This window comes from Petaurus breviceps, unplaced genomic scaffold, assembly GCF_028583685.1.
Source record: "Petaurus breviceps papuanus isolate PSGF00001 unplaced genomic scaffold, PetGlider_PUasm1.0 47, whole genome shotgun sequence".
NCBI classification, from domain to species: domain Eukaryota; kingdom Metazoa; phylum Chordata; class Mammalia; order Diprotodontia; family Petauridae; genus Petaurus; species Petaurus breviceps.
The window spans coordinates 12,991,131-13,013,602 of record NW_027186349.1 but is presented as its reverse complement, the minus strand read 5'-3'; the positions used below and the strand labels follow the sequence as shown (position 1 = coordinate 13,013,602).

Genomic DNA, 22,472 nt, shown 5'->3' with positions numbered 1-22,472 from the left:
ACACTTAACACAAAACTAGTCGTGTGACCTTGGGCAAGTCACTTAACCCCAATTGCCCGGCCTTCCCCCTCCAAAAAGCAAAAAAAAAAAAAGTTGTGAAAATTGCAAGTATCCATAGATAAACTCAATCATGATATAACTGTCCTCCTTAGTAAAAGATGTTTTGGGGGATGAAATCTTCCTTTAACAATCGTTCACTATCAGGAAAGCATATACTTCAATATTTAAGAATAATGATGACTCAGACTACAATTCATTTTAGGCTGTTATATAGATTGAGCAGCTAGGTGGCTTAGTGAATCGAATGTTAGGCCTGAAATCATGAAATTTCATCTTCCTGAATTCAAATTCAGCCCCAAACACTTATTACCCATGTGACCCTGGGCAAGTCACTTAACCCTGTTTGCTTAAGTTCCTCATCTGTAAAAATAAGTTGGAGAAGGAAATGGCAGACCACTCCAGTATTTTTGTCAAGAAAATACCAAATGGGGTCATGAAAAATCGAATACAACTAAAACAACTCAACAACAACAAATAGATATAGACAGATAGATGGATGGATAGATAGCACTAGCAACTGAGAAAAAAATTTGCCTTATATAGGCTAGTGTCTAAGACATTTATTGTACAGGGATTCTGTCGTGCCTAGAATACCTGGAAGTAAAGAAGTTGGGAGGAGTTGGGATGCTACGTTACAATGCTTAAGTTGTTCACCGTTATAATGAAAATGAAAAGATGTGTCTATAGCACACAGAATTTATTATAAAACTTAAGGCATGGCTCATTTACAGTATCAAGCACTTATATCAGCTCATAATCAGAAACTTCCCACACATCACATCAAACAGGCACCCAAGTGCCTTGGAAATCTCTTTTCTGTTCAACAAATATTTTTTAATTTCCTGTTTTGGCCCATATGTTCAACAAGGAAGAATACTAAATACTTAAGATAAAAATGCAAAGTTCCATAGTCTATTTTTTCAAGAAGCTTCTTAATATTCTAGTAACAGAATGTAATAAATAAAAATGAATTATTATAAAAATATTTTAAGGAATTTGAGGAATCAGGAAAGAAGGAAAAGATGTTACATTTGGAAAGTAGATGAAATTGGGCTGAGAAAGTATTTCAAATTTCCTCTCCTTTCCCTTTCCTTCCCCTCCCCTCCCCTCCTCTCTTTTCCTCCCCTTACCTGAGGGTAACTGTTCTGCCCAAAGGAAGGTAATTTTGATTACAGAAACCTAACTAGTTAACTTGGGGTTTACTTGCTTGATTTCTTTCACAAAGACCATGCCTTAAATCCAATTCACTCTGGATTTCATTGATTAGACAACATGGTATTCCTCTCCAAGCACCACTTAATGATTATTTTGGGGCCTTCCTGGCTCAGAGTGAATGTAAATAATAACAGTTTCTCTTTTGGCCAATAACCCTGAGGGTCTATCCTTTTCATGTTGACATTTTTAAAGGGGCCGTCCCTTGGCTCACTTCTTAAAGAATCCTATTCACTGAATGGGCATTGCCTCACTCAAAGTGAGAACTTGAAAAGACCTTAGCTTACAAAATGCCAAGGCCTCCCACTGTATCCTGGGTCATCTTCAGTGGTGCTCATCCATATGTGGTCAATGCACCCAGATGGCTCTGGAGGAGAAAGTGATGCTGATGACTTTGCTCAGTCCTCTCTCACTCAAATAAAATTCAATTTCAAGTCTTGCCATTACTTCCCTGATGTCATGGTACTCTTTGAAAATAAAGGACAAACCACAGCAAGAAAGATAGACTGGAGCCAAACTATTAAGATCTTTCACAACAAAATGAATGAATTAATATTTTATCATATAGGCAATGAGGAGAAACTGGAGGTTTATGAGTAGAAGAATAACATGATTTTTTTTGACTTAGAGAGATTTTTTAAGCTGTAAAAATCATGAAATAGAAAGGAGAGAGGGGCAAGGAGATCAATTAAGAAATTATTATGGCAGTCCAAGAACTGACAAGGTACTAAATTAGATAACATTTTCCATAGAATGAAGAGAATTAATGTCCAAGACATAAGCAAAATAGAATTAACAGCATTTGCTAAGTCATTTGATGGGGGAAGTGAGGTACAGACAAGAGTTAAATGCGACTCCAAACTCTAGGACTTGAGTTCTAGGAGGATAGTGTATGCTATCAACATGGAGAAATTTGGGTATGAAAAAGGTTTGTGGAGAGAAAGGAAGGAAAATTAGTTCAGTTTTACTGTTAACCTAGCATGTCAGGTTATTGATGGTTTTAGAGAGATACCACCTTTCATTCTGAGGAAGACTCTATTTATTCCTATGATCTCTAATATTTTTAATAGGAATGGGTGTTGTATTTTATCAAATGCTTTTTGTGCATAATATAAATTGCCCAGAATGATGGAGTCCTGCCAAATTATTTTTATGATACAAATATGGCACTGATACCTAAATATAACTCAATATTTTTGAGTGATATCCCATTGTCTGGGATAAGAATTCACTATTTGACAAAAGCTGCTGGGAAAACTGGAAAATAATATGGCAGAAACTGAGCATCGACCAGCAACTGACACTGTATACCAAAATAAAGTCCAAATGTGTACGTGATTTCGATATAAAGGCTGATACTATAAACAAATTAGGGTAGCAAGGAATAGTTTACCTGTAAGATATGTGGAGAATGGAGGAATTTATGACCAAACAAGAGATAGAGAACACTATAATATGCAAAATGAAGAATTTTTATTACATTAAGTTGACAAGTTTTTGCACAAATAAAGAAAATGCACCGAAGATTAGGAGGGAAGCAGAAAACTGGGAAAGAATTTTTGCAACTACTATCTCTAATAAAGACCTCATTTCTAAAAATAAATAGAGAACTGAGTCAAATTTACAAGAATACGAGTAATTCCCCAATTGATAAATGGTCAAAGGATATGAACAGAAAGCTCTAAATCATTATCGACTACAAAGATACAAATCTAAACAACTCCATCACACCTCTCAGGTTGGCTAACATGACAAAACAGGAAAACTATAAATGTTGGAGAAGATGTGGGAAAATTGGAACACCAATTCATTGTTGCTGGAGCTGTGAGCAGATCCAAACATTCCGGAGAGCAATTTGAAACTATGCCCAAATGGCTATAAAAATGTGCATACCCTTTGACCCAGCAATACCACTTCTAGGACTGTATCCCAAAGAGTTCATAAAAATGGGAAAAGGACCCACATGTACAAAAATTTTTAAAGAAGCTCTTTTTGTGGCAACCAAGAACTAGAAATTGAGGGGATGTTCATCAAATGGGGAATGGCTAAACAAGCTATGGTATATGAATGCAATGGAATACCATCATGCTGTAAGAAATGATGAACAGATGGATTTCAGAAAAACCTGGAAATACTCATATGAACTGATACTGATTAAAGTGTGAAGAACCAGGATAACATTGTACACAGTAACAGCCTCAGAGTGTGACTATTGATTTTGATAGGTTTCACTCTTTTCAGTAATGCAAGGACCTAAAACAATTCCAAAGGACTCATGATAGAAAATGCCATCCACACCCAAAGAAAGAACTATGGGGTCTGAATGCAGAATGAAGCAGGCTATTTTCTTTATTGTTGTGTTTTGTTCCCTTGTTCATGGTTTCTCCCATTTGTTATAATTCTTCTTTGCAATATGATTAATAAGAATGTATGTGTACAGCCTATGTCAGATTGCATGCCATTTTGAGGAGGGAGGAGGGAATAAGGGGGAGAAAATTTAAAACTTATGGAAGTGAATGTTGGAAACAAAAAATAAATTAATTAACTAATAAAAATGAAAATATGAGACCATTTACCATCTGAATAAAAGAGAAATTCTGATAATCAGTTAACATTTAGCAAAACATTTTCACAAGAAAAATGTAAGGGGAACCTAGTCACAGATTTTATGACTATAAAAGTAAATTAGAGAAAAGTTACAACAGAGCAAAATCTTTGGAAAGAAAAAAAATACAGAAGACTATAGTAATTATGATGACACATTTTAAATGGTCTTGTTTCATTTATATATGTGTGTGTGAGAGAGAGATATAGAAAACTTGAAAATCTTTAGTAAGGTAAACTGAATGACTTTAGAAACTACACAGGGAATAACACATAAGTATTTAAGTAAGATGAAATTAAAAAAATAAAGTTTACTCTAAATTGTAGAATGCTTTCTTTATCTCTGCAAGATTCTCAGAGAGGAATGTGAGGAGACATTTTTTCCACCTACTTGTTTCTCTGTGAGAATAACTCTTCCAAGTAACTGATCTTCCAAGCCTTTCATGGTGACAGTAAAGTCAATGATGGAAGTTCGAGCACTGATTTCAGGTGTATAGGCTGGATTAGGCTGTTTTGTGGTGATATATAGTCTAAAACCATCCATTACATCCACTTCTTTGTCACCAACTTTTACCTTATGAGAGCCAGGTTCAAAAGAAAAGTAAAACATAGATAAGTTTTAAGTTATTTTAAAGGAAATGCATGAGATACAATAACTGATTGGAGAGGTATAATGGAAAGAGTGCTAGACTTGGAATCAGGGACACCTGCATTCAAATAGTGCCTCTGACTCATCCTAGCTGAATGACCATGGTCAGGTCATGTGGCTTTTAGTGTCCACAGACAGTAAGTTATAGACAAACTGCTAATCTGTATTAGCAAAAAGAGTTTCCATACAGGAGCATGAAAATGAAATCATAGGTCCTTACTGTCAATGATATAAACACACACAGTTATTTTATTTAACTATTGAATGTACATACATGTGCCACAGCTCCAAAAGTATCCATAAGTTAGCAGAGATCTAATCTTTATCAAGTTATCGAATAACTAAGCAACTTTACTATGTATAGAATAACATGAGTAAATAATGGGAGTTCTCAATAAAAATAATACATAGAAACCATCCATCTATTGCCCAAATGGTTATTAGGTGGATTACTTGATTAGTAAGAGGAAATAATGATGGATAATCATTGAGAATTTTGAGAAGAGAAAGCATACCAGTTATAACTCTGCTGTCTAAGTCAAACAATAGTTCCAAGAGTAAAGTTTCTAGTGAAGAAATACTACATATAGAAAGCCAACAACTTTGCCTAGGTCTGAGGAAGATATCAATGCAGACAAATTAGGAAAGCTGAATCCATAGGCAGCACCTTCCCTACTTAATATTTCATATGTAGTGATCCATAGGGAAAAGATACAAGCTATAAAACCCAAAGATGATGATAGTTCTATCATTAAGATATAATGTTCAGAGATATAAATAGATATTTATACATATAAATTGATATAAATTAAATATATATTTATACATACATAAATATATAGATATAAATTAAATATAGATATAAATAGAAATTGCATATAATATACACAAAAATTAATGGAACCGTTCAAATTTTGACTAGGATAAGTTACAAAGTTGTAGGAAAAATAGGGAAAGTAGTTACTTGTGCATTTAGAAATAGTTCCCAATAACTTATATTCTATTTGTTTTATTTTAATTTTATATGCAGCCTTATACATATATTCCCATTATAATAAACTATCATTATTAAGATTATTATTGTTGTTAATGTTGCCTTTTCATGTACTATTGTAATATGTTCATGTATTATACTATATATGTATACACACTTAAATACACAAACACTGTAAGGTAGTACTTCGTATTTGTGACATGTATATTTTACATAATAGTACATGGATTTAAAATACCATAAACTTTTTTTGGAGTGACCGAAAATTATTTGGACATGTAGAGAAGAGTAACACCACAAACTTTTTCTTTTCCACACGAGCCAACAAGCCTTCAAACCATATAGCCACAGAAAATAGATTAATGATCACAGTCCAACCTCTAACTTTACATAAAAGCAAAGTAAGGCCTAGAGAGTTAAAATGATTTGCTCCACACCCCCCAAGGCTTCTTGTTCATAATAGAAAAGAAATAATTTGATTAGGCAACAAAATCAGTAGCACAAGTACTTAGAATAATGCAAAAATGTTAAGAGATTGTTATATTGTTATTTTATTATATATTATATTGATTATTATCTTTTTTTAATCACAGCTCACCAATGCTAGAAAAGGGAAAAACATTTATGTTAAGAAGTTTAAAAATTATGGTATAATTATATGCCAGATACATTGTGTGTTCATATGTATATGTATGTGTATACATACATGGTATACATATATATGTACATGTATGTGTGTGTTTATACACAAATATTTATGTGTGTGGTTGCATGTATATAAATCTATTTTAATGTTCATTTATATTGTTAACATTTGGTATAGCCCACCTTAAATGTTGAACCAGTTTTAATAAAATTTCTTTCTAAAACATTATCAAGTGCTGGGTCCAGCTCCTCCCCAATATCTTCAATCAGCAGTGGCCTCCCAAGAGAAAGGCTATCCTCCAGATGATTTCGGAAGTACTTGTGATTCAGAGATGTGATCTGGAAATGTAAATACCATATGGTTCTTTATAATTTTTTAGTACAATGCAACTAAATAAGTCACGATCACATCAGTTTCTGAAATCACACAAAGATACAATTATAGACCTCTAATAGATTATTATGTTACTAAGCTGATATAAGTATAGCTCATATATTTTTGCCAAAATCTGCTTTGTTAAAATGTGAGTGTAGTTTATCACTACGATTATTTTTCTTTAAGCCTCTCTCTTTTTTTTCCTTCATGATCTTATTTTAGGAGATATAGATTATATCAAGGTTGGACAATATTTGGGTCAGTATGAGAATTCTTGTCAATTATTAAAGAAGTAGGGATTTAATTTCAAAATATTATATGCAATATTGACCTGGTAAGATCAAACTCTCTGTCTTCCCAGTTGTTTCCATGATTATTATCCCATTTCCACTTATCAGACAACCATTGTCATTCCTTCTCTTATGGCACCACTTTTGCCCATTGCAATCACTTCTTTTTTTAAAAAAATTAGAAATGATCATATGTATTTTTGTTTTTTTTCCTTTGTGTGTATGATCCTAAGTACTAAGCAGTTACTATAATGAGATATGCCATATTCCAATTATCAAGAAGAGCCACAGTTCCCAATTCACACTGCTAGCTCTCTATTAAAATTGGTACAAACACAGACCAACCAGAAGAATACAAAAATACATGAATTTCCAAGTTTTATACACTAATCCTTAAGAAATCCATCTGTTACATTTTTCTAATGAGATAGATCCAATATCTCTAAAAATTTTAAATCATTCTGTTCTGTGGTTCAGGATAAATTTTTGGCAGCAAAATAAAATATCTGGTAGCATAACTGTGTGTATGCACAAATTACCTGGAGTTCATTTTTGCTTTCTTTATTTTTAATCCAAATCTTGCCTTGCGTCTGTGGATCAATTAACAAAGGATAACGAGATGCTTTTGTGACAATAATTCCATTCTGTATGGATAGGTCATCATTTGGCAGCCCTTGGAGGTTCCACTCACTAATGGTTGGAGCATCAATCAACATCTCATTGAGGTTTAGACTGCTGCCAAATGGAATTTTCCGGTTTTTCATTTCCCTTTGCCAATCATTTAACAACAGATTGCGGAATTCTTGGTTAAATGGACCAGAATAAGATAGGAAAGCTGTAGCCAGCAATACATCCCCTAAAACAGATCATAGAGAAAAACAAAAACATTTTGTCACCTTATCACCGTGCATTAAATCACAAAATTTTAAGCCAAAGAGATTGGAATTATCCATTCTTCTCATGCAAATGTCACAAATCAAAGGATTAAGGATAACTCAATGAGAATGTGTAAAAAATAAATTATTGGGGTCAATGTTAAGTCAGGTGGCATCCCACAATCCTTAGTGCAAAGTCTAACTTATTGAATGTTTTTCTTAAATTGCATAATTATTCAAGAGTTGGATGGAGCAATAGTTTAATTTAGAAGACAAGAATAGAAATGTAAATAATTTTAATTAATGTGTCTATACACTACTTAATTAACCTGTTAATCAATGGTGGAAATGTTTGCTCCAACATGCCTGAGGAAATATCAGACTAGCATGCATCACACTAAAATCATAAGATTACAGGAAAAAAAATGGAAGATCCAACACTGAATCTCTATTAAGGTTAAATGCCCAGTTTAGCAATCACTGTCATACTTCATATCTATGAGATCACATGATTTTAGAGTTTCAAGGAATAACATTAGAGATCACCTACTCCAGTTTCCTTAATTTATAGGACAGGGAACTAAGTCCCAGAAAGGAAAAGTTATTTGCCCAAGGTCAGTAAAATTTGTATTTTAACCCAGACTTTACCACAACAAAATTAGTATTGTTCTACAATGTGTTACAATATATCAAGATAGAATTATAGGATTAACTATTGATAAGGGACCTCAAAGTTCATCTACTTCAAGGACCACCTAAAATATTCCTGTCTAGAAGATATTGTACCATGGTGATTTAGCTTCTCCTTGAAGAGCTCCAGTAATAGGAGAAAACTTATTACCATTAGCTTATAAAGCTATTAATTTACAAATTTAGCTTATAAAAAGTCATCTATAAAATTATACTGACCAACAAGTCTTTTGGTTTGTGCAGCAAACTCCTTACTCTGCTGTGTCCATCGTTCTTTTTCACCTGCCAGTCCACTTATCAATGTGGAAGCTGTCTGCATTTTATGTCTGCAACGTTCTGCATCTTCAAGCAGCATCTACAAAAGGTCAAAATTAAGAGGAAAGTATAATTTTAAAGCATCATTGTTATATATTTCTAAGCCAGAGGCTATTAACCAGGTTATTACATAGGAAGAATAAAATGGAATATCTCTCCTATTTGCTTTCACTTAAAAAAGCTTGAGGCCATGAAGTCTGGCCTCTCATGTTGTATTCATTCTTCCTAAGCTCTATACCTATAACACTTTTAGCTGATAGCATGTGGATGATGGTGTCTTGGGGTATGACTTCCTAGAAGACCCCTGAATGAATAAATATAGCAGAAATATAATTCATCATCTAATCACATTTTCCATGCCAAAAATATAACTTTGGTTAAAACATTCACATAAGTACTTTAAAATCTCAGTTTAAAAACACTGCAAACATATGTTAGAAAATGTACTGTTCTGTATGTGTGTCTGTGTCTGTGTCATATCTTAAGGCTGTTAACAAATTTAAAGAAATACAAATTATCGATAAAATGATATATAAAAGAAACAAAATACTCATGAAAGCAATGAAAAAGAAATGAAATTGAATAATAAAAATCGCTATCACATTAAGGATGGGGAAATATTTCAAAAGGAATTACGAAAAATAGTCATTGTTATTGGCAAATTTCTTTATTTTTACATTGTAAATAGTTTTCAGTATAATAAGGTTAAAAATTTTATTAAGTACTTACTATGCTACATTGTGCATCTGGAAATATAAAGAAGGACAGTTCCTGCTCTCAAGGGGCTCACAATCAATCATGGAGACAATATGAAAAATGCGCAAATACATAAATTTAAGACAGACAGACAGAAAAATAGACAGACAGAAAAACAGGCAGTTACAGTTGTAGGATAAATTGGAGATAATTAATGCATAGAAGGTGCTAGAATTAAAAGGGATTGGGGAAAATTTTCCTGCATTCCTGGATTTTAGCTGTGACTTGAAAGAAGCTGGAGAACCAGGAGATAGAGGTAAGCAAGAGGAGAATTCCAAGAATGGAAGTTAATCTGTGAAAATGACCAGAGTTAAGAGATGAAATATCTAGTGTGAGGAACAAGGCCAGTGTCACTGGATCACAGAATACATGATGAGAGTGGTATAAGAAGACTGGAAAAGTATGAAGGGGTCAAGTTATGAAGGGCTTTAAAAGCAAAATAGGATTTCACATTTTATCCTGGGAGTGATAGAGCACCATTGGAGTTTATCAGGAGAAATACAGAAGATCACATGGTCAGACCTGGATTTTAGGAAGATCACTTTTCAACTGAGTGAGTGGAGAATCTACAAGAGTGGAGAAAGAGTTATGGCATGGAGACAAGCTAACAGACTATTGTAGTTATCCAGCCGTGAGGTGATCAAGACCTGTACCAGGGGGATGGCAGTGTCAGAGGAGACATATATAAAACATGAGAAAGAAACTGTTAAAAGGAGGGTATACCTGTTGTTAAGTTGGGAGTGAATCTGACTGTTCAGAGAAATGACAAAATAAGGAAAATGTAGGATGGTACTAGAAGTAAAGCTAGTATTATTGGGACCCACACTCTGTCCCAGTCCAGATATCTGTGCCCTCTTCCCTCTCCTCTTTCCCAGACTGTATAGAATTGGGAGGTCCAGGGGACAGAAGAACGACAGACATGAGGGTTGTTTTGTTTTGTTTTGTTTGTATTTCATGAATAATGCCAGAACCTAATGATTATGATATGGCAAATTAAAAGACTTCACTAAGAGCTATCCATAGTCCTCATTTGGTTTTATGAATGATCCAAAAGCTGAAGAAGGAGAGACCATGCATGGAAAGATTGTCAACAGTTTCAAAATCCACACTGCATATGAGGATCATGGATTTAGAGTCAGAAGCGGCCTTAGAGGTCAACTAGTCCAACCCCCTTATATTACAGATAATATAGTACAGGCTAAGTAACTTGTCCAAAAATGACTATCAGTTTAAATCACAAGGCAGAGTTGTTTATTTTAGCTCCATTACAAGACATTGAGAGGTAAGTTTTGGAAAGGTGAGATGTAATAATTAGAGGCAATGATGGCAGATAGCTTTTTTTCCCTAGGAATTTGGGGATAAAAGGAGGAGAGCTACAAGATGCTGCCTTGATGAAATGGTAGTGTCATATGAAGATTTTTAAGATTAATGAAAACTGAGACATCTTTCTAAGAAGTAGTTAAAAAGTCCATAAAAAAGATACTTTTCAATCAAGAAAAAATTATTCTGGTAATAATACCTCAAAATTACTAACCCTGATCTCCTTTGAAACTTAACTTTGATGTAAAATTCACTTTAAAAACCAAAATGAAAACATTAAATATTTGAATTATTTAAGTGTTTATTGAAACATTTAAATTGTTCATTGAAACATCTAAAAAACACAAGTGATAAGAAGGAAGTTCAAAAGGAGACAGATCAGCATACTATATACGTACATTACATGCATGCATAAATGTGTGTGTCAAGCTACATATATAACAGATTCACAGTTTCATATATAATTTTCCTGTCATTTATATATGGAAATGTTAATGTTTCTGAATGATTTTCTAGTTTGAAATTTTTAAAAGTTGGTTATTTGCATGCTAAAGGTAGGCTTCATTGTGCATTATTACTCATTTTTATCTTCTCAACATTCTAACCAAATTGTCCTATTTGCTATTCCTTTTATATGACAATCTATCTCCTACCTCTCTGCTTCTGTTATGCTTTAACTGGTAAATTTAAACTAGAAATTACTAGAGTAATTCTGTTTGCCCTAACATCTGCCAGATAGTTCTTAAAAGGAAAGTTCTCTCCCCCATTTCTTTGACTCTTACCATTAAAAAAAAAATGAACAAAATGATTTGTAAAGTTGAACATTGTTTTCTCTGTACCTGGAATTAATTCATATAATTATTAGAGTTACAGTTATATTAAATACACTGAAAATTCAGTCTTTGTTGACTCAGAATGAAATCTCTTATCCTATGCATTCATCTAAGTGAATCATGCCTTAGGCCTCATCTTCAGTGAAATCAAAAAGGGCACAAACTATTTAATATGACCCTGTAACTGTGTGACAAGCTCCCTCCACCTCGGGGTAATTACCTGTTTTTCTGTCATGGCCTTTTCATACTCTTCCTGTACAACATCCAGTTCGGCTTGTTTGTCATCAAGTTCAGCCTGAGCTTTCTGCAGATCTTGCATAGCAGTGACATAGCGGTTCTCCTGCACGACCAAATTAGCCTGGGGAGCAGATACAGCATGAACTTGTTGACAGGGATGCTTGAATACTAGAAAATCTGATTGCAACCTGAATGCCATACAGACATATACTTCTTCTACTGCTCACAGAATCATTTGGTGTTGATTTAGAGGTGAGTTCAATTCTAAGATATATCCAATAATAAAATAATTCTATCTAAGGGAAACACATTTTAAGGGATAGAATATTTCAATTGGAAACTATTTTAGGGAGAATGAAATGTAGAACAGTCTGATGAGTCTGACATAACAAGAATGATCTTTATAGGTAACTAGGTTTTTGTTTTGCTTTGCTTTGCTTTGTTTTCAGGCTACTGTTTTGATGCTGGCTGATGTGTAGTATCAGTAATGACATAAAGACTTACAATCCTCCCAGGATGACAGCTCTAGGCATCTGTTCATAATTGGGCTTTTGCCTATTTATGCAGACCGGGTCTTCAACACTGTAGCTAAGTGGGCTCCTTTGCTTGCTATTATGTTTACATAATAACTATCTCCTAACCCTATTCTTATGCCTAGGCTGTGCCCTTTACTTAGACTGTTCCCCTGCTTCATCACTGACTCCCAGAATCCCTAGCTCTCTTCATAGCTCAGCTCAGTTCTTATTTTCTATATGGCAGCCTTTACAGATACTGCCTTCCCAATTTGTTAGTACTCCCCTGACCCCAAGCATAAAACTACTTTGTATTTCCTCTTGTTTCTTTGTTACCTATATCTAGCAGGAAGCTTACTGAGGACAGGGACTGTTTTATTTCTGTCTTTGTATTTCCAAAATCTATCCCAGTACTAGGCACACAGAGGTGCTTAATAAATGCTCTTTTGAATTGGCTGAACAATTTCAAAGAATATGACTAATAAAGCAGAGCATGATTAAAAATCAAGGAACGTATTCTTGTTAGCCAGTGAAAAAATCATTCCATAAGTTTGGAAACTATTTTCAAACATAATTTTTATTTTTAAATCTTTTATCAGTTCATGTTGCTTTCCTTCTTGAAAGTAGCTATTTTAGGGGCTGGGAGGCTATTAGCACTTCCTCAGAGCTCTATTCTCTTCTGACATGTTAGAGAAAATTAAAAGAAAACAATCTTAAAATTTCAAGTCTTGAATTCATTTGAAAAAAGGAACTTTAGGGGCAGGCTAGGTGGCAGAGTGAATACAGTACCAGCCCTGGAGTCAGGAGGACCTGAGTTCATATGCAGCCTCAGAGACTTGACACATTTACTAGCTGTATGACTTTGGGCAAGTCACTTAACCCCAATTGCCATATCTTTAAAGATGAAATCATAGCCAGATGATGAGTTTGAACTAAGCAAAGGCAAAAAGTATATGATTATGTGTGTGTATGTATATGTGTATTATGTACATATGTGTATAGGAAACATTCATGTGTACATCTGTATACTGATACACATTTATGCTTATATGCATGTTTTAGATGTGTGCATGCACACATACTTTTTTTTTAAAAGAAAGAAACCATCTAATGGAACATTTTGGATCCTGTCATTCTTAAGCTCCTAACTACTCCAGCAGCTTAGATAAGTATGTGAAGTTAGGCTATTTATGCCAGGCAGCTTACAGTGGTAAACCACTAATATAAAACAAAACTATTGTAGAGTGAAAAATCTCCTTGTATTTTGAATACTTTCTCATATTTTATCCAGGAAAATATTAATTCCTGAGAGTTCTAAGCTAGTCTCATCTAAATGAAGAAAGGATAGCTTTGTTGTTTAGAGGCTGTAGTTGCACTATATACAATATTGTCCTTAATGCTTTCTCTTAGCAGGCATTCTTAGTGTTTATTAAAGACAGATAAAATTCACTTATAGTAAATTCTTGTCCATATTTTATGTTGCATTGAATTTGTATTTAAATGTATACATAGGTAGAAATTGCATTCCCATAATGATACAAAGACAATGCATATTCTGTAATTAATTAGAAAGTAAAAGGACACAGAACTTTTCTCCTACTATATGTGTGTTTTTAAATGTATTTAAAAACATGCTATATATAGAGAGAGATTCTTCTATGATGGTGTGTTTTGATTACGTTATTTATGAATTTAACTTAAGTTTGGTGGTTTGGGGGGGGGGGTTGATAGTTGGAGAATGATTTGCCTTATGTGTTGAAATAATAAGTGATGATTTACATGGTACAATTTTTAGGTATGAAGGAAGATCCTCTTGCCCAAATATTCCCCCCTCATTTATTTTCTGGTGCCTGCCATCTCTTTTAAAAGAGGGTAAAGCCTTGTTTAATATTCTCAATTGCAGAGACACATGGAAGTGGTAACCAAGTAATCATCAAGCATCTATTAAGGACTTACTGTTTGTCAAGCCCCTGTGGAGGGGATTCAAAGATGAAAGGGAAAGGGCCCTTGCCTTGGGGAAATTTTCATTCTAGTCAACAGACATATTTATACAAATAAGTAACATGATATACCCAAAATAAATAAAAAGTTGTTTGTGAGGGAGATGTGCTAACAACTGGGATAATAAAGATAAGCCCTCATGAAGGATACAAGGGCATAGCTAAGCCTTGGGAGCTTGGAGTTAGGTAAAGATAAGGCAAATCATTCAGGGAAAACTTTAAAGCACTAAAGACTAGGTTACTTTTCATCACCATTGCTGCTGTTATCTCTATAGAAGGCATTATGGTCTCTACTAGGCATAATGTCTTTCAGAGTCCTTCTCATTGTGACTGATTTTCTTTTTCCTATTACCTCCTTTTCTATTTAAGGTATAGTGGAGCTCTTGTCTTGGTATTCTGGCTCTGCTTCTTTGATCAGATATGGGAGGGTCTGTTTTCAAGATCACAGTGACCATCTCTCTTGAAGCATACTGGTCTCTTGGAGTTTTCCAGTTAGGCTATCTCATAGCATAACCTAACACTGATCTTAACACAGGCTAAGACAATGACCTTTTGCAAAATACTTTATGGATACTGTGGTATACAGTTTTGTTTAGAATTGGATTCTATGGACACGACAGTTTTAAAAAGCAACCAATAACCCACAGCAGAATTAATTATCATGCTTAGAGTTATTGTTTAAAGGCTTACAGGTCTCCAAATGACAACTGCAGGCTAAGAAGTAAACTAAACTCTCTGTCTTCTCCCTTTCTGCCCCAGGCTTTCCCTTCATATACATGCAGGCACATGATCAATTTCTAATTTATCTGCCTATTACAATTGGAGGAAATTAAACTTGAGATGTTTTTTTTCCATGAATGTTTCCAACAATTCTACAAAAGAGACTTACCTTCAAGGGCAGCACCTCTTTATTTGTAGAAAAAAAAGAGATCATGGCTTTGGTCCATGAGCAGAGCCCAGCCACATTGCCACACACCCTTTTTGCAGTTTCAATATTATAGTCAGACATTTCAAAGTAAGGAACCAATAACTCCACCACTTCTTCATTGATTGTGTCTTTAGGGAATTGCTAGGGAATAAAAAGGTGAAACAAACTTGAAAGAAATTTACAATATTCCTTTTTCTGGAAATTATTGTGTTGGCATTTATCATTTGATTCAATTCAAAATTATTGAATGCTTTTTTTCATGACACTGGGTGATCTACTACCTTGAAAATTTCTCAAAAGTATTAGCTATGACAACTAAAAATGGTGATGAGATTATGGAGCCAGAACCAAAAATTATTAAGAGTGCACCTTGCTGAGTATGGTGACACATGCCTATCATCTCTGCAATCAGAGATAGATCTCTTAGGCTCAGCTGTTCTAAAACACTGCAGGGATCAAAGCCAGTTAGTTTTCTGCTCTAAGTTTGGCAACAATATGGTAAACCCGAAGAATGTAGAGCCACCAGTATACCTAAGGAAGAGTAAGTCAGTCCTGGTCAGAAATGGTACAGATTAAAGTTTCTATGCTATCAGAAGTGGATAAGGTCATGAGTTGCTGCTTAATTTCCATTCAGTGCAAAATAGAGAGATCAAGTCTCAAAAAATATTGTGCCTTGACTTCAGTTGGTAGAAGATTCTAACAGAGAACTCATTTTAATGGGTCTATCAGTAGAACTGTGACAGGTTATAAATATTAATACAGTTCACAGAATTTCAAAGAAAAAAAAATTTCATGCCATGATTCGGTAGATCAAAGGGTCATAGAATAAGATCTGGAAGGAAACTTAGAAGTCACTGGCTCCAAACTCTTTATTTTGCAGATAAGGAAATGGAGGCACAGAAAGGTTAAGTGTATTATGTCAGGTCACACAGATAATAAGTGTCTGAGGCACAAATTGAACTGAAATCATCCTGACTCCAAGTACAGAATTCTACCACCAGATTAACTTTTAGGTGAGTTGAAAATATATAATAATAACAAATTTATTTCCGGAGAAACTATCCCATATTGTTTAGCAGCAATGTCACTATGAGGCAATGAAAGAACACAGACACATTCAAACATAATTTCATTTTAGTTCATCTGAAATGGAAAAGTGAAATAACTTGAACTGAGGGCTAAGGATAAACCAAAAAAAATCATGATATTCTCACAAATATAAAACTAAAAATCTTCAGTGGCAAAGGTGAAAGTTCAGAGGGGGATGGACTGGGAAGTAGTAATAGAAATGGACGGGTTCGATTTTTTTATTTTAAAAGTGTCATCAATGAATAATATGTAAATGATTCTTACTCATTTTAAAACAGGTCAGGAGATTTTCAACGTAGAAACATTTGTAAATAATGTGTCTTGCTTCAAAAAAAAGAGAGGGGTGCTATATTTGGAAAGGCAAAGTTTATTTCCACTTCAGGCTACCATCTAACAGAACCCCATATATTTATTTTCAAGCTGTTTTTGAAAACAGGCAGAAAGATGCAGGATGAAAGCACAGGTAGTGCTATTAAGGAGTCTTAATGGGAGGCACTGGAGCCATGATGAGGAGAGAGGTACCTCTAGGACATTCTTCTATCAGAAAATCAGTGGCAGGATCCACAACAGAATGGGAGTTTGTCAAGGAGTCATGGAAAAAGAAAAGCCAGAGTTGGCTGGCATTTTGGTAGGAAATAAGGATGATCAGGGTTTTTTTTCATATTTCCTAGATAACTCTTATTTTCAATCAACCTAAATAAAGGAAATTCTACATAATGAAACATCTTCTAATAACAAAAATGTTGCTTAAGTGTGTTTCAAAGTAAAAACACTGTTCTACTTTCAGAATCTCTGGCAGAAAAAAATGTCATGAAAAGCTCTCAATTTTGGAAATATCAGAATTCAGTCATCTATTTGTATAGGCTTTTAATTAGCTTTCCTCTTGTAGGTTAAAAAAATAAAAGATAAGACACAAAACATCTAATCTAATTATCTAGTATTAGAATATAATTGAGGATGAAAACTAAAAAGTAACCAAAATTAAAATAATATATTTTCATCCAACCTAAAGACTTGAAGTTATCTTTATTAATTGCAGATTTTTCATCTTTCCTATTATTTTCCCTTCCTGTGAGAGATCAAACTAAAATGATTTGCTGTATCCTGATGGAGAGAAAGGGAAAAAAGTCAATACATTTCAATGTTGGCAGATTAAAGAAATAAGTACAAATAGATTTCAAACAGAACAGGAACACTGAATATGTCAGTGTTTCAGTTCCCCTGAATCTTAATGAAGAAGACCATCATGTGACTCCCCAGAAAATGTGACCAATTCCTTACTCTGAAAAAAAAAACCCCAAATACTTATTTAATCAACCCATTTCTAAACAACTACCTGTAAATTCTGTAAAAAGTTTCCTGCAGTCATTAATTTTAAGGACTCCTGCCAAGAAGGGATCACACAACTTTTTTCCAGGTCAATCTTCACTGCATTGACTTTCTTTTGAAATAGTAGCAACACACAGTCCATGATGCGCATGATAAGGTGAGGGGGTCGGCCTAATGTGCGGACAGTGGCAATATCTGAAGGCTTGATTGTCTAGAAAATTAACAGATCATTAAAAATCAGACCCTGTAGGAGAAAACTTGGTTAATAAACTGAAAATTCTCACTACTGATATTTTAACCATGAAAAGCAATCATATATTTAAAAGTTAGAATTACTTTTGTGGGGTCTAGGTCCATATACATAGCTAAAGAAACACACTTTTCAGAAAGTTCCAGTGTTTTAATCCAAATTGACACATAGCCATAAATGGTGGAAACAGGCTTCCTGTAAAACTTTATTGATAGTTTCACCTCAGATAAAGAAATAGGTAATCTGAACAAAAACAGCAGAATTCTCCACATTCAAGCAATCATGGATACAAAAGACAAAGAAAGTCTACCTACTGTAGGTATCTGTCATGATTTTTATTCATTAGTTATGTAGGTCAAGAATATGTCTCTATCTCTCTTAGACAACACAGAACTGTCGCAATGGAATGACAATAGTATATTGCTACAGGGCTGACAGATTAGAAGTGTTTTAGGTGGGAATCAACTTTTCAATGAAGAAAGTTGCACCATACAAATTTACCAAGAAAAGTTATTTTCCATTGTCTGTAGATATTTTCAACTATAAATTAAATTAGCAAACAGATCCCTATAAAATTTTGAGGTAATACCAACAGTCCCTTCACTGTATTAATAAAAAGACAGCTAAGTTGCACAGTGATTAGAGCACTGAACCTGGAATCAAGAACATTTGAGTTCAAATCCTGCCTCAGACACTTACTAGCTGTGTGACTTTAAATGTCACATATCATCTATCTGCTTTGGTTTCCTCATCTGAAAAATGATGAATAATAAAATATATATATACCTCCCAGGATTTGCTGCAAGATATGAGAAAAAAATGAGATATTTGTAAATTGCTTTGTAAACCTTAAAGTATTATATAATAAGTGAATTCATTGACTATAGAAATTAAACATATGCATTATAATTGGGTTATATCTATACCCCATCTCTCTTGCATAGATATGATGCACTTAACCAAGGGGTTATAAAGGGAAAGGACAAAAATGTTGAAGAGTCAGGGCCAAAATGACAAGGATGCAGTTAACTGGCACAAACATTAGAGAAATAATGGATCAGGGCAGAGAAGTAATAATAGTGACCAGAAGGATCTATCTCTGTATCTGGATCATCCAGACTTTATTCCTTTCTCCACCGCCATTCATAGTTCCACATAGACCAGGAGATTAGTCGGCTATACTGTGAAGTATCCAGAAGTCAGAACAAGAGACAATGTAAGTTACAGAAAAGCATACAGTAAAGTAAGACATTGGGAATCAGTCCCATGCCCTAAGAGACTGGATTCCAATCCCTTAGAAGGTTGTGAGTAGAAAAGTCAATGGGAGAAACTTAAACCATGAGTGTAAATGAAGATGGAAAAATATTTCCTAATTCCAAAATTGGGGACATTTGCTAGCTCCTGGTGGAAGAGGCCAGCAGGAAACAATTCAGTTGAATTATAGAATCTGTCTTCTCTTTCCAAGTCCTTAAAAATAAATTCTCCAATACACTAAAATGATCTCATCTATAGTAGGGATTTCCTCTGTGCATAGTTGGTCTGGTCCAGCTATTCTGTCCATCTGATTTATTTAGTGTTATTCCTGCTTTCTCATGTAACTCATTGCAAACTGGGATATTAGATTCCAAATACAGTCATCTAGAAATTTTGACAGATCTTCTGCATTTTCTTGTCTGTTTCCTCATCTTCTAGTTTTATCTTTGAATGATAAGACCTCCATGGATTTTTGCATCAAGCATCTCTAAGTAGAAAGAACTACAGAGGTCATCTAGTCCAATACTTGAATAATCATCCCCTCAACTACATAGTCAACAAAAGGCCATGGAGGTTTTGCTTGATGATGTCACCTGACATGGAGTTTCATTAATCCTCATAGTAGTCCATGCAATTTTGGCAAAGTCATACTACAAAATTTTTCTTTATATTGAGTATAAATTTGCCGTTTCAAAATTTCTGCCCATTGCTGCCCTCTGGGATTAGATACTAGCAAGTCTATTCCCCATTACACATGATAGCCCTTCAAGTGCATGAAAACTGCTGACATGACCAATTTTTCTTCTTCAGGTTAAACATCACAGGTTCCTTTAATAGATACTTATATAGTTCCTGCATCATGCTGGTTGCCCTCTTCTGAATATTCCCCAGGTTGAAAAAGTTCCTTCCATAATGTTGCATCCAAAAATGAACATAACACAATATGATCCAATCAAATATGTGAACTGTGATACAATTATATCTCTAATTCTGTTCACTTTACATCTCTTACTATGGCCTAAGGTTGAATTAGTTTTTGTGTTTTATATTATGCTGTTGAATCATAGCCCATTTGAATCACCCAGATATTTCTCAGCATTGTCTAGACATGCCTTTGTCTTAAACATATAGAGTTGATCTAACAGCTTTGCATTCATCTTCAGAAATTAAAGATAAAACCTTGTAGTGATAAAAGTTCATCTCACAACAACCTTTCTATAGGTAAATTTTTCTCTCCTCTGATTTTCACTCTATAGTGATCTGAATTGTTCATAATCTGTCCCTATCCTCTTTAAGATTTCACAAATGAGGTTATGTAGTTTCAATATTGTTTGTTGCTAATATGTATATATATGAATACATATATGCATAGATACATATATATGCATGTTTGCCTTTTGTCTATATGTTTGGTAAGGAGATAAGTGTTGTTGTTGTCATCATCATTGTTGTTCTAAAGGCAGAGAAACTTCTAGGCTCCTTTGACCCCCTCTTTGTATGATTGCTTCATATCAGTTAAATTTATGTAGAACATGGTTATAGTTTGAGTTAATATCTATTCCTTTATCTGTTTTCCATTTTTCAACACCCATAGCTCAGACTGAAGCTGTATCGTATATCTTTTATATTTTCATTTTCTTCTAATTTAGTATTAATATTGATATTTTCTCTGAGTCATTTATATATGAGCAAAATTGTATTTATTTTATTGTATCTATTGAATAAAATTTTATTTCCTGGTATTTGTTATTAAAGTTGTTCCTATATGAAAACTTGCTTTTGTATTTTTCTCTCTAAATTTGTTCTCCCCCACTCCAAAGAAAAAGTTGCTTCATTACTTATATGTAGCTTTCCAATGATTTGTCTTTCATGACTCAATTTCTCTGAATAGAAAATAAAAAAGTTTCTTCACCATTAGTTTAATTATATTTGTGAATCAAATTATAACATTTTAGAGTTGGAAGCCCTTTATTTTGCAAATATGAAAAATTAGTCTCATGGTCCTAAAATGACTTGAAAAGAAAAAATCATAAATTATTAGTAGATTTCTCTTTGGTGAGGAGGGAATGGAAATCATGATTTCTGTTATAATGCCCTTTGGAACTGTTTCTAAGAATGAATACTTGGTTAATAGACAGTGTATTGGTAAGAACCAGCAAGGTGCTTCTTATACTCAGGTATTTATTTTGTGTCTCATTATTTACGCCCAATGCTATGAATCATGCAGATGTACCTGTAAAGCTGCTTCTGCTTCTTCTAAGGCAGGTTTTGCTGCTTCTAACTTCTCTTCAGCAATTGCTTTGTCTGCTGAAATGCTATCAACAATAGCTTGGGCTTTGTCCTTCACCTTTTGGACCTCTGCCTTGACCTTCTCAGCAGCTTGAGCTTTCACAGTCACTTCTTTCAGGACCTAACAAGGCAGAACAGATAAGCATGACAGAAAGAGCCAACAACACATCTGCAAAGGTACTATTTTAACCTTCTTTGCTCATTTGTTAAAACTATCTGCTTGTTCAATGTCTCATGCCTAAAAATATCATTCTCGTTGAAACGAAAAAAAAAAATAAACCTATTATTTGCCATGTTGTAATTGTTGGTTGCTAAATAAGATGATATGAAATATATAATATGAGGCTTTATATATAAGGTATATTAAGATATATGATATAATAAATACCTAATTATATCACAAATTCCTGGAAAATAGACAAATGAGCAAAAAAAGTTAAATTAATATGTATTTCTCAATGTACTTACTGTATCAGCTTTATCATTGGCAACCTGTAGCTCTTTTTCTTTCACTTCCAACTCCTTGCTAAGGGCTGCAACTGATTCAGAAGCTTCTTTCAGTTTTTCCAATCCAGTATTCATCCTGTAATCACACATCCAAATAAACAGTAATAGTTTTTTTGTAGTTAAATAGCAGCACTTTTACAGTTAGTTACTCTTTCCATTGAGCTGAGTTCCCTATCAAGACACACACATACATATATGTATATGTATGCATGCATATATACATATGATATACCAAATGTATTTTACCTTATATAATTTGACTTTCATATTATAAGGTACATATATACACATATATGTGTGCATATGCATATATATTCATATATACACACATACAATATACTCAAATATGTTTATAGTATATATAGTTATATGCAGCATATATGCATGTGTGTATGTATGTGTGTAGATAGATAGATAGATAGATAGATAGATAGATAGATAGATAGATAGATAGATAG

At 33.9% G+C, this 22,472-nt stretch overlaps 1 protein-coding gene across 1 annotated transcript in view; it reads right to left on the bottom strand.

Annotated features, from left to right (window-relative positions):
* DNAH5 (dynein axonemal heavy chain 5) overlaps positions 1-22,472 on the bottom strand; it is a 436,545-nt gene that overhangs the window by 81,612 nt on the left and 332,461 nt on the right. Inside the window, exons 57-65 of the mRNA XM_069101431.1 lie at positions 21,976-22,090; positions 21,452-21,628; positions 17,722-17,925; positions 15,258-15,437; positions 11,840-11,977; positions 8,615-8,750; positions 7,370-7,686; positions 6,348-6,503; positions 4,268-4,450 (exon numbers count right to left, since the gene is read on the bottom strand). Coding sequence (XP_068957532.1) covers positions 4,268-4,450; positions 6,348-6,503; positions 7,370-7,686; positions 8,615-8,750; positions 11,840-11,977; positions 15,258-15,437; positions 17,722-17,925; positions 21,452-21,628; positions 21,976-22,090 — 1,606 coding nt within the window. The remainder of the gene's footprint in view (positions 1-4,267; positions 4,451-6,347; positions 6,504-7,369; positions 7,687-8,614; positions 8,751-11,839; positions 11,978-15,257; positions 15,438-17,721; positions 17,926-21,451; positions 21,629-21,975; positions 22,091-22,472) is intronic.